Source organism: Idiotropiscis lumnitzeri, chromosome 11 (assembly GCF_059441095.1).
Source record: "Idiotropiscis lumnitzeri isolate Australia: NSW breed Sydney's pygmy pipehorse chromosome 11, RoL_Ilum_1.0, whole genome shotgun sequence".
NCBI classification, from domain to species: Eukaryota; Metazoa; Chordata; class Actinopteri; order Syngnathiformes; family Syngnathidae; genus Idiotropiscis; species Idiotropiscis lumnitzeri.
Window position 1 is genome coordinate 7,747,028 of NC_142401.1, and position 12,857 is coordinate 7,759,884.

Here is a 12,857-nt window from a genome sequence, read left to right on the forward strand (position 1 = left end):
CTCTGTCAAATATTAGCTATTCAAGCCAAGAGCATCCAGGTGTTGTGGTAGCTCTATTTGCCTTTGGCTGTTTTTTGAGAATGACCTTACTTGATGGTAAAACAACAAATGTATTTTTAGGAATATTGATTCTTATATTTAAGCAATTAACTCATTCACAACCAGCCCAGTAAAAAAAATGGATTTTGACGTATTTATCCGTCAGTGGTATTGAATGAGTTAAGGATTGTTTTAATTCAACATTGAGCATTTGCTAACACGTCGTCACCCAACAATGACTTTTTTTTCAGTTCTTTTGCTCCGGCATTGTGTTATTGTTGTTTAACCATTCGCCGTAATTGTGTCTGCTTTAGTTGTGCCGCAAGTGATGTCATCATTTCCCACGCTGCACTTTCTGCCCTGTCATACCTGTTTTGCAAACACTCACTTTCACTGCTGCACACAAAATGAGAGAAAGTGTGTCCTTGTGTAGATTGCACTTGCAATGTCTTGTTGTTATAACAAAATCGTAGACGTGTACTACCATTGTTATAAGCCTGCGTGTTATTACCAATAATATAAGACAGTTCACAAAAAAGTGCTTGCATGCCAGTACATTTTATTCACAAAAGATTCAAATGCATCCATCATTACATCTAAAAAAAAAGAAAAAAAAAAAAGAAAAAGTTTATTAATTTTGAATAAATTCCGTTTATTCACTTAATTATTTGTACAAACCTTTATACAGGGAAGAAAAAATATGATAAAATTTTAATTGGAATAACTTGAATGATGCATGCAAATTTGGGACACTTCCAACTACACAGTAGTTAACATTTTTATTTATTTATTTTTTTATCCTCTATCTATTTATGAACATACTAACTACATATGTGAAGCGTGTCCGTCAATGCACCTGTATTTTCAGGCTTTTCAAGCATTTGTCTTCGGATATTTTTGTTAACAACCATAATAGCATGTAGCAACTCCTCAAGTCGACATATTTGTGCTAGCTGTGAAATCAGCGAAACTTTGGAACCTTCCACGACGTTGCCGTATAGCCCAGAGACAGTTTCACAAAGAGCACGTGTGGAGCTGGTTTGGATGATAGCGTGAGTGTGCGAGTGCACGCCTCCTCGCTTCAAAGCAGACTTTCCCTAAATAACAATGGAGTGAAGGTTTCTGAAGCACATGATGACATCCAGCGGTATGGGCGGGCTGAGTTGATTTCCATCTAAGCGCAGGTACCTGAAGCAACACCAACGTGACTTAACATGTCCATCAAAGATGTTTTGCTCCCTCAAAGTCAACATCTGCATTTTCTGTTTTGGCTGGGTACGTCATTGGACTTACCTTAGCTTGGGAATATGGCTGGGGTCACTCGTGTCGGCCTGCAGGCTGCGTGGGCAGATCAGGGTGCCGTTGATCTCTGTCGGTACGAAGCGTATGTTTGAGTGATTCGCAGACAAGCCCGTCTACGGTTACAACATTACAGAATTCAAATCTTAAGTAATTTCAAAGTGCACTTGCCTGGAGGTTGTAAACGTACAAAGGGAAATAAGGTGTGGTGCAGGTGATTTGTTGACATTACTAAATGTTCGTTATGTCTTTGGTATAATGTAGCTTTTTAATGTAGCAGACCTCAGCTTTAGTTTACACAGATGAAGTATAAATAGTTTGGTCTATGAAAGTTCAAATGAAAGCATAATAACATATTTGGACTTGACAGGATCGTACTGTGTAATTACTCAAATGTCCAAATATTATACAATTGTATTTGTCACAGGTTGAAATTTGGCAATGATATTCATCTAAAAATAGAAACAGTAAACCATATGTGGGGACCATAACAAACACATAATAAAATAAAGTTTATGTTTGTACCAGTCGTGGTTTAACTGTCTGCATTTAGATTGAGTGTAACGCCTCAGGGGGAATTTTAGTGCCGGGTTGAAACTATCACTTTTGATATTAAAAAAAAAAAAAAAAAGAAAGAAAGAAATACAAAAAAACCTGCACATTTCTTCTATATTATATTTTATATATATATATATATATATATATATATATATATATATATTTATAATATATATATATATATATATATTTGTAGATTTATTTTATTTATTTATTTATTTATAGATTTATTTGAGGCTTTTTGGAAATTGGTTGATATCACCAGTGCGTGTGTTGAAATGCAAAACTTTGCTTGAATTTTCCCTTTTGTAAAAAACTTGATCTTGTTTGTTGTAGGAATATGGATTTTATCACTTATTTTAATGCCTTGTGTGAATTATGGATATAAAAAGTCTACACACCCCCTCTTTAAATGCTCGGTTATTACGATCTGAAAAAAGATCACGATAAGAATATGAAGAACTTTTGCCACCTTAATGTGACCCTATAATCTGAACAACTAAAGTGATTTTTGTTTCACATTTTAGAGAGAAGTAAAAAAATAGTGCAGACGTGGCTCTAATCAGAATTAACCAATCACGTTCAAACTCATGTTAAATGGGAGTCCATTTAAAGTGATCACCGTTTGCTTAAAGATTTACCACTGTGACCTCGACGCTATTCATTAGCCTATCGATGCCATTCGCATTTAAACATTAAACAGCTCGAAACAATCACTTAGTCTCTTTTTTTCAAGAATTGTTCATTATCTGCCAAATCTGCTGCTTCCTGTGAAGTGAATTGAGTTGACTTTTCTGCCACCCTTATCTCAAATTAGATCTGACTATGACACAGTTAAAAATCCAGTGCAGGAAAAAAAAAAGTAGCTCTAACACATATATAGCTAAATATTTACAAACCCGTGTGATTATAAAAGCAACATTATTTAAAAAGGTCACGGAAAAAAATAGTTTCCAGCGGTTGAGCTGTTCAATTATACTTTCGGACTGCGTTTTATTGATATGGAAATAATTCTATTTTAAGCTGATACCAAATTCAAGACATCTACCACACTTTACTGATTACACAAGTCTTGTCTTGTCTGATGTGGCGGAGAGCATAATAGTCGAATTCCATGCAGCCATCCCTTTTCTGTAGCGCTTATCCTCACCGGGGTCATGGGTTGTGCTGGGGCCTATCCTCGCTGACGATGTGCCAGAAGCGGGGTGCACCCTGAACTGGTTGCCAGCCAATTGCGGTTGCAGTAGATTTATGACCCCAAAATAAGGAAGCCTACGCAACGCATTCCAGCGAACTGCCTTTGACTTACTCTCGATGGTGTTGTGGTTGAGGTGCAGATGCTCCAGGTGAGTGCTGAAGAGTGGAATAGAGGCCAGCTGGTTGTGAGCGAGCTGCAGGTCCAGCAAGGTGGAGATGTTGAACACGGCCCTCGGGACGCCTTTGTCACTCAGATGGTTGTAGTTGAGCCTCACAAAGGCCAGGTGAGAGAAGTCTTGGAAGTAGTCTCTGAATAGGGGAATAACCTTTCTTAAAATTTAGTATTCCAAAACATGGCTGCACCACATGATAACACAGACGTCAAACTTTGAAATAGGACACCTAGTCTAGTAGTTAAAGACCGGAATAAAACAGACGTCAGATTATCTTTGTGAAACTTTGTTTTTCCTTCTATCCAAAATATATTTATTATTTATTACAGATTACAGATGTGATAATGTCCTAAAAGTACAATTTGTTACAATAGACATTTTTGATTCTGATATTTAATCCGATTCAGGCTTTCAAAATTGTTAGCGTAGTGTGTAAAAAAATTAATTTCTCCAACATGTCCCTATCTGATTTATCACTAAAACATCCTGGTGGGGTTTGACTCATGGGTTCCAAATTCTGAGCCCGGTGAAGTCTGCCGAGTGACAATTTGACATTTTTTATGAATATATATATGTTTCAGTTTTCACTCAAAAACAAAAGAATTAATCGGGTACCCCACCTGTTTATTTTACACGAAAAAAAAATAAAAAATGAATAATGTTGATCCCCGTGAGTTCCGATGTGATTTTATTCACTGTGTAGCCACATGGACTCGGAATACTTGCTTTGGGATGTCCTCGATGCGGTTTTTGTCGAGGAAAAGCTGTATGAGGGTCCTCGGCACGCCGGCGGGCATCTTTTTGAGCGCATTGTGAGCCAAATTGAGCTGCATCAGGCTGGACAAATCCTTGAAGGTGTTCCTGTCCAGGTCGCTCAGCTGGCAGGAAAGACGTCACCGTTATGCACAAAGAACACACACACACACACCCACGCACAGCTGTATCGAAATTGGGAATTTCACCTGGTTGTGGTAGAGGTCGAGTAAGGTCAGGTTCCCCATCTTGCTGAGGGCGCCTGCAGGTATTCTGAAAATACGATTCTTACTGAGACGGAGCTGTTCCAGACTTGCCGGGAGGCCCGAGGGCACCTCTTTCAGCTGGTTGCGTTGAACGTAGAGGTACAACAGTGCAGGTATCTTCTGGAACACCTACACAAAGATATAAATAGAACAGCGTCGATGTTGCAGGCATTTCGCAAGTTGCACCAAGCAAGGGAGCTGTCTTACTTGTTTGTCGATCCGATGAATGCGATTGTTCGCCAGATTGATCCAACGGACGTCCGTGGCATTTGCGAAAGGTTCTGCCGTCACCTCTGAGATGTAGTTGTTTTGAAGGTACAGATAGTGGGTTCTCAACGGGATGGCAGGGATCACACGGATGTTGCGGTTTTCGCAGTTGAGAGAGTTGGGATAGCTTGGCGAGCATAGACACTCCCTGGGGCAGTCGGGGTAGGGCGAAGGCGGGCCGAGGATGAGCGGGGGGAAGTCCGTTGGCTCCCGCGGCTCGGGTTGGGGGACGGGGGGCTGCCTGGGCGTGGTCGGGCGCCTGGTGGGTTTCCTTGGCCGAGGCCTCTGGGCGAGCACTGCTCCTATTAGAAGGAGCAGCACCAAGGAAGAGAAAAATCCGGTGGGGGCCTTCATGCTCCTGAATAAACATCAACACAGGTTTCCTGTTTGTTTTGTTTTTCTTGACATCCCCCAAGGATGTTATCTCACTTACATGGGTTTTTTTGGTTTGTGGGTTGGTGTTCTGCCAAATTTGAAGAGAATCCACACAAATTGATGAAATCAAATCACTATATATAGTATGGTAATAACTTAGCTACGTTGCCAGTTATGAAAGCAATTATTATTTTTATCAGAATCAGAATGCCCTTTATTGTCATTGTACTCAGTGTGCAATGAGATTAGAGAGCTCCCCGCTCCAGTGTAATATAACAATAATTTTATTATATTATATGATAATAATAAAAATACGTATTATTATTATTGTTATTATTAATATTATTATTATTATTATTATTATTATTATTATTATAAAATAACATAATTAAAGATTAAATAATTAAATAGAAAATAAATATGTTGTATGATTTAACCAGATCATGTGTGTATGACTTACATACTGAATCAACCACCATATTTTTCTGACTTTTATGGCGCACCGCTGCACATTAAGGGAAACCAGAACCAGTACAGCAAATAAGTCAAATTCATTTCATGTCCACTCGACACCCACACATAAGGCGCACCCGATTATAAGGCTCACTGTGTAGTTTTGAGAACATTTTAAGAACGAAAGATTTAAAAACTTATTTTAAGTACGCCTTATAGACCAAAAAAATACAACGCATCCTAAATCCATGTAACCAGAAGATGTCCTGTGTGCAAGTGTACCTAATGTTGAGGCCTATTAAGAAAGACTAACTTTATAGAATATTTTCAGAATATGTGATTAGAATAAAAAAAAAATTAAAAAAACGGCACTGTCCACTTTTATTGTACTCCGTTTAACATAATCAATTGCTTCTTATTTAGCGCTGGTGAGTGAGCAGGAATCCGTTTATAAGGCGGGAAATTAATAGTTAAGAAAAAAAAATGAATGCTGTGTTTAAAGAATCGGGAATAAAGACTCTTTTATCAGGGCTGCTCCCGAGGGAGACTTGAAGAAGGGAAGACAGCAGGCTTGGAAGTTCCGGAGTCTTTGCGTGTGCACTTTCACTAATAAGCTTACATATAGCTGCTTATGGCTGCAGTATGTGCACGCTGACATCACCACGAATGCAGCCTCATGGGGGAATTTCACCACTCACAGTGGAAGAAAATACAAGTTTACAGCTGGGCACCCGTCAGGCCGAACGGCAGTTTATTCTAATCACTTTGTTAGGACAGTTAGGCAAGTCTTTCGAGCATTAGGTAAACATATCTTATGAATCACGGTGCAGGAACCTCCCAGACATCATTTGTTCTGCCTGGAAAAACAAATAAGAACTTTTCTCTGACGCCGAATCTTGCCACTGCCCTTCCTTTTCCCTCTCAGTCATCCAGAGCCTTCCAGACCCCCGTTCCACACCGGACACCAAAAGAACTCGCCCTGCTTCCTCCATTCTGAGACTGACAATAGCAACTGAGTGCAAACTTTTGATTAGTACTGCGTAAATTGAGTTGTATAAACTTTTAGACTTTCCTTAACACCTATGGACAATTTACAGCAGTGGTATCCAAAATACAGTCTGTGGCCCATTGGTGGTCCCCCCACTGTTTTTCAGTCGACTGCAGAATATACTAAAAATACAATGGGAAAGCAATGCTTTTTTATTTTTTTTTAAATATATATTTTTTTGTCATTTTAGATGTGTGACTCTTAAAAAAGTGGGTTGAATGATGGGGATGACAGTGAAAAAAATAATAATTTTTATCCTTCTGATTTACTTAATTTGGGCATGTTGCTTGGACAAATGAAAATGTGGTGAACTAACATATCATTTGGACATTTACATCAGTTTACAACCTAAACTAATATAGTATTTGAATTTGGTATTTTCTACGTTGAGCCGTCAGGCAATTTTTTAATGGATAAATCGGTCTTTACCTGACGCTTTAACTTTGACAGCTCTAATATATATATATATATATATATATATATATATATATATATACATATATATATATATATATATAAACACATGTTTTCAGCAATGTAGGAGTACCTGGCAAAAATCCAGACTAGCACACGGAAAGAATCCTGAGTCAAAGTTCAAACTCTCAACCTGGTAACTGTGAGGCATGCTAACCGATTAACAGTAGCATTTTCTTTCTTGATCAGAGTGCGCAGGTGCGCCAAATGGTGCGTCTGTGGACTAACAAGTCCTCTTGCATGTTTTGAATCGCAAAAGTGATTCTTTGATGCACAATATTCGTACGGTGCACGAGTAAACATGTCAGTTACATTACAGCAGTATACAAGGAGATAGTCCAGCATGCCGCAACTGAAGATCAAACGATAATCAAAAACACATAACAGCCATCTTGGATTGTTAAAAAAAACATGAACCGCAGTCGATGTGGTCAAATGAATATTTGAGTCATTTGTGAGTAAACGACACAAAATCCATGCATAATAAGATGTTGCTCAGTGTGATGTCATCCAAAGGGCATAGTTGAGCTGCTTTCACGTCTTTCGTGTACAATCTGGCTCATAGGCAAGGAATTGCGGAAGAAGCAATCGTGTGCCCCCTTTTGAAGCCCTCCTCACCAACACACTCTCTGCATTAGTCTTAGTATGTGATTGCCAAAAATGTTCTCATGTGGGTGTGGCTGCGATCCCCCCATAACACTGGCCTGCATTGGTTGTGCAAAAAAAAAAAAAAATCTGCAAATCCATCTGGGTGTGCGAAGACAAACTTGCATGGTAGAATCAATGCAGTCAATAAAATATTTTAAATCAGCGAAATTGAGGGATGTGGTGGTAAGATAATGCGTGCTTTATTGTTTGAGGGGAATTGTGAATAAATCAGCATCAAGCAAAATCGCTTTAGGAACAATTGTGGTCATTTTTTTTTTGGGGGGGGGGTTTGGAACGAACACATTAGGAAAATTGGGATCTCCTGGAGTACCACGGGGTGGCAGGTATGGCACAAGCACATGCGTCGCCATGGAAACACATGCTGTCCACGTGCCAACAGTCTCATTCCACAACACACCCTCTGTTTTCACACCCAAACATCACTGTAAACAAAAACAAATAAAGTTCCTTACCTGCCTTTGGTACCTGCCCTCTTTTGTCAAGTCGCAAGTTGTGTCTTTTCTTCTTCTCTCTGCCTTTCGCCCTCCTTCCTTCTCGAGCTGTCCACTCCCTCTCTTCCTCTCTGTCCCTCACCCTCCCCATCCTCCCTCCCTCTCTCTCTCTCTCTCTCTTTGAGCTGTTTGGCTTCGTTCCCTCTCAAGGTCACACTGGTTCTTTCTTCACGACCCATGACTTTTTATTCTTGAGAGAGTCCAATTTTGATTTCCTTCAGTGACAAAACTAGAATCATGTCCGTTGTGGTGTATTTGCATGGATGCAAAAACGTGGGAAAGATGGAACATTCAGAGACGCCCAGCTGTGATTGCATTGGCCTTTTCCACTCTCTCTCTTTGTCTCTCGCTCTCTCTCTCCTCTATTGTTTGGATGAAGGCACTCACGTCTCATCATGTGGTTCTCATTAGCAGCATCCAACTGCAAACTGCATCCACGGCTTCTTTCTTTTCTTTGCAAGTTAAATGTGCCAGACTCCAAAGCCATCATTTGTTCTCAACGGTTTTAAGGTTTATTACACAGCACGTCAGTTGCTTTCGACTCTTCTGATGCTTTTCAGTGGGTGCTGGGCCATTTGCCCGTTGACTTTGAGGCAAGTGACGAGCTACACCCTAGATTGGTCACCAGCCAATTTCAAGGCGCAATGTAGACAAACGTCCATTCACACTCACTCAGGGCTGGACTGGCACAGAAAATCCGCTCTGGCATTTTGTCTTAGGCTGCCCCGCATGCGCATATCTACACATGCTCGCAATGTGTTCTGAATGGGAGAAGTCATTGTTTATCATCCCATCCACAGTCAGGGTTGCATGAAATGAAACGCAAACATATCCAGAATGATAATCACTGCATTCATAATATACGCAGGATCAAGTTGAAGCAGAAAGCATTAATTTATTAGATAATGCCACTTTGTTTGTTGTTGCTTTGCTTGCGCAACTTCTATATCATGCATTTGCTAGCTAACAGCTAATTAGAGCTGACTCTGTTTTACATACTTCAACTAAAAGCCCCTTGATTCAAATTATATTGGAAAAAAGTACAATCTTTTCATTTTTCTCAATTCCAAATGCAGCTTTTTGCTTCAGTTTGTTCCTGCTTGTATTACAAAATATTAGCCGTGTCGTTTGCTGATGCGAAAATTATTACTATGAGCAAGAATCAAATCTTCTATTCTAAATATAGACTCACGATATTGTAAATGGGTTAATGCAGGGGTGTGCAAACTTTTTGATTGGCGGGCCACAATGGGTTGTAAAATTTGACAGAGGGGGCCGGACCAGGAGCGGATGGATGGAGTGTTTTGGTAACCTCACCTCATCAGAGAAAAAAATGCATTTAATTTGAAATAAAAGTGAACAAAATCATTACAACAATATATATGTCTTTGAAAAACCACTGTATTTAGAACATAAAACATAAACAAGGTTTATTCATTTCATTTTTTTCAAGTTCAGCGGGCCGGGTTAAAACGTTTAACGGGCCGCATGTGGCCCCGGGGCCGTAGTTTGCCCACGACTGGGTTAATGGGCAGCTCTTTCAAAATAGGGGGCCGGTTTTGGTTAAACGGGCGGAAAATAATGATTAAATAGCACCTTCTTGGGTCCAAAAGATGGCAGAGTCCAGTCCTGCACTCACAGATTTAACCAATGGACGATGAAGAGTCTTCCATTTTTGGGGAACTCTCATTCCCACCATTCCACCTGATTAAGAATTATTCAAAATTGCCTGTACAGTTGATGAAGAGTTTGACCAGGTTGACGGCCTGGAACAGATGAATTCAGTCCCCAGGCTTGTGACAGAGCACAGCTGGCCAAACATCTGGTTATGACTGACCTCAACCAGAAATGCAACAACAAAATATTTCGATTCAGTCATTTGTTGTGATCATCTCGTTTTGGTTAAAGTTGATTTCTCTTTTTTAATGCTTTTAAGTATGCAGTGTAGCGGAAGTCATCTTTATGCGTACAAAAGAAAAATTTGTGTTTTAATCCATCATAAATGTTGGAAATCAAACTTTAAGGAGATTTAGACATAAGCACAGTGTTGTTTGTTGTGGTTATTTCGACAAAATGCATCAGTGGGATGTTTGAATAGTTTCATTAGAAGTGCTAAATATACAAGACTATTTGTGCGGTTAGTTTGTGCGTGTGCAAACTAAGTCACATGGCCTCTGGAATGCAAGTCGTCTGGCTCGCAGCGCTCAAATCCGCACAGATGGACAACAAAGGGCCGAATGTTTGCACTGAGCTTCTCACCTGTTGATTCTAGAGGAGCGATATTTATTGAGGGCTCACACTTGCTTTTACTGCAGGAAACATTACAAGCTGCGGCCGTTTTGCCCGCTTTTAGAAAATGAAGCAGATGCTTTCCAATGAGATGGTGAGCGAGGCAGCGTCAGGCTCGGGTCCAAAATGCGTTTCATAATCAAAGAGCCATCCAACAACAGGCTGTCATCTCCAGAGCAGTTTCTGTTGATGATTGAAAGAAGGCAAGCGTGATTTAGGCGAAGAAAAAAAACAGAGGAGAGGACGTAAATTCCCCCTTCATCATTGATGGAGTTCTCCTGAAATATTGTTGCGCACATTGAAATGAGACAACATCACATCCTGTGAGCTGTGTGTGAACATTCTTGTCTTTGACATGCCGCACCCAATTGGCCTCGCAAAAGTCAGGCCAAAATCCACGTCTCTGAAGTCTGGGAGCCGACAGTATTGGCTGTTAAAATGCTTACTCTCAGCTTTTTACTTGTGTCACTGCTGGCCTACAAAAAAAAAAAATCTCCCAAAAAAAAAATAAAAAAATATTTTTGTAATGAATCACTGACTGGTGACACAAATGCGATGTCTTGTGGAATATGACTGGAGAATTTATGTCTTCATGAAACAGGAAACAATTTCTTGCGTTTTATACTTCTGCTTCCCTGTCACACAACAAATATGGACCACAATAAATACGCAATTAAATTTTCAAAAATGATATTGAATAGAATAGATTTCCACCAAGGCCACTCCATTCCTGTAGGTGGCAGACTTGACATACACAACGAGCTTATTGTCACCACAGTGCCACCTACTGGATCTGGCAGGTCACTGCCTCACTTGACCCGAATGCAAGAAAAATGTTCTAAAAAAAAAATGCTTCTATGGCGAGTGAATGAGTAAATTGTTTTTGTTTGTTTTATTACACGGGGACCTTCAGCTGCCTTTTAAATGTTTTTTTTTTTTTTTATATTGAACTTACCAACATTGATGACAAAACCTTTTGCATGTGTTTGAAATTCAGTTGATGAATCTGACGGCACACTTCAACATCCTCCAGTAGTCAAAACGCTTGTGTTTACCCATAAAACAGTCCGTTGATGTTCCTCTCGTATTTTCTGATGTGGTGCCCTGCATCTATATAAGCTTTTAATCTCTACCGCCTGACAGTTGACTTGGCGTCATGGTCAGACCAGATGACTGAGTGAAGCTTGTGTCTTCATAGGCGCATTGTTTCAAGTATGTTGTTTCTGAAGCCAGTTCAAAATTTAATTGTTGCCAGAAGTTGAAAAAAAAAATGAAGTCTGTTGCCCTTTATACGCAGCAAAGATTGTTCAATCATCTCAGTAGAGACATAAACGTATCACGTTATCCCTTATTGGAGTTGGAGTTTAATTATCATCATGGACCAGTGGAACCAGTAAAGCTCAACCGTTCCCATTTCACTGTGTCTTGAGCTCTAAAATCTTCAGGACGGAGAGAGGCTCAATCAGCCAACTTTTTTTTTCCGGTGAAAGGTGTAAGATGGCCTTGTTCAACAAGTTTCTATGTAAAAAAAAAAATCATTACTTAAGGGAAAATACAGCAGAAGCCCAATCTTTAAATCCCCAGTTTATTCAAACCTGCAACAACTGTGCAAGTCATGGGAAAAAAAAGGCTACCTGAGCTTCAGACAGGAAGGTAACACACACACATGAGCACGCACACACACGCACACACTCCAATAATATTGTTGGTGATTTGAGAAGGAATGTTAAATGTCAAGAAAACCTTTTTTCTCCAGGAAGAAAAAAAAAAAAACACTTGCTTGCTAATGTTCAAATAGTGTCCGAACTTGCCATCTGTTTTAACTTTTAAAGTTAGGTAAGGTGAAAACATCCATGCATTACAAAACACTAACGGCAGAGGTTTCATCATTCATAAAATTTATTTAAAACACATGAGCAGGCTAATTTCCTATTCGCACAACAAAAACACACCTGATTAAAAGCCACAATAGCGAAATTTAGCCATAAAAATGGATTTGGATGCACATTATCCACATCGGACAAATAGCCGCGGGTCACCACGTTATTAAATCGGGTATTATATATATTCGAAACGCCGGGAGACGCTTTTTACAAACAACGCAAATTCACAGATGAGCTCGGACCGAATCGCACTGTTGAGATGGCTGTATTCGTTGCACTCAATCCCTTTGCGCAAATAAAATGCTGATTATGGCTCTCAATTGCTTCTTCACACAGCCACGCAAATCACTTCTGTGTTTTTGCCCAGTCTCTCGCTCTCTCTCTCGCTCGATCGCGGTCAGTTGAACTCTCAGTTTAAGGGCCAGTACACACAACAGAATTTTAAAGTTTAATTTCATTTTAATTCTATGCACGCAGTACTTGATCTGGTTAGGGACGACTAAAGGGCCGGACAAAAACACACTTCCACCCTTGCTTAGTTTGTCGTTTAAAAAAGAATTTAAAAAAAATTCGTCCTCCATCCTTTGACCCCAAAGTGGGCATCAGGACGGACCGTTCCGTCC

The 12,857-nt window shown here is 39.8% G+C and overlaps 2 protein-coding genes across 3 annotated transcripts in view; one reads left to right on the forward strand and one right to left on the reverse strand.

The window, feature by feature from the left end:
- fmoda (fibromodulin a) overlaps positions 1-12,857 on the forward strand; it is a 40,802-nt gene that overhangs the window by 14,792 nt on the left and 13,153 nt on the right. The window lies entirely within an intron of this gene.
- On the reverse strand, positions 579-8,127 carry prelp (proline/arginine-rich end leucine-rich repeat protein). The gene is made up of 7 exons (XM_088308762.1): positions 8,024-8,127; positions 4,493-4,910; positions 4,229-4,414; positions 3,993-4,144; positions 3,206-3,402; positions 1,333-1,408; positions 579-1,227 (listed from the first exon to the last, which is right to left on the reverse strand). Exons 2-7 carry the CDS (start codon positions 4,904-4,906, stop codon positions 1,137-1,139), a joined length of 1,116 nt encoding a protein of 371 aa, XP_088164888.1. The 5' UTR covers positions 4,907-4,910; positions 8,024-8,127; the 3' UTR covers positions 579-1,136.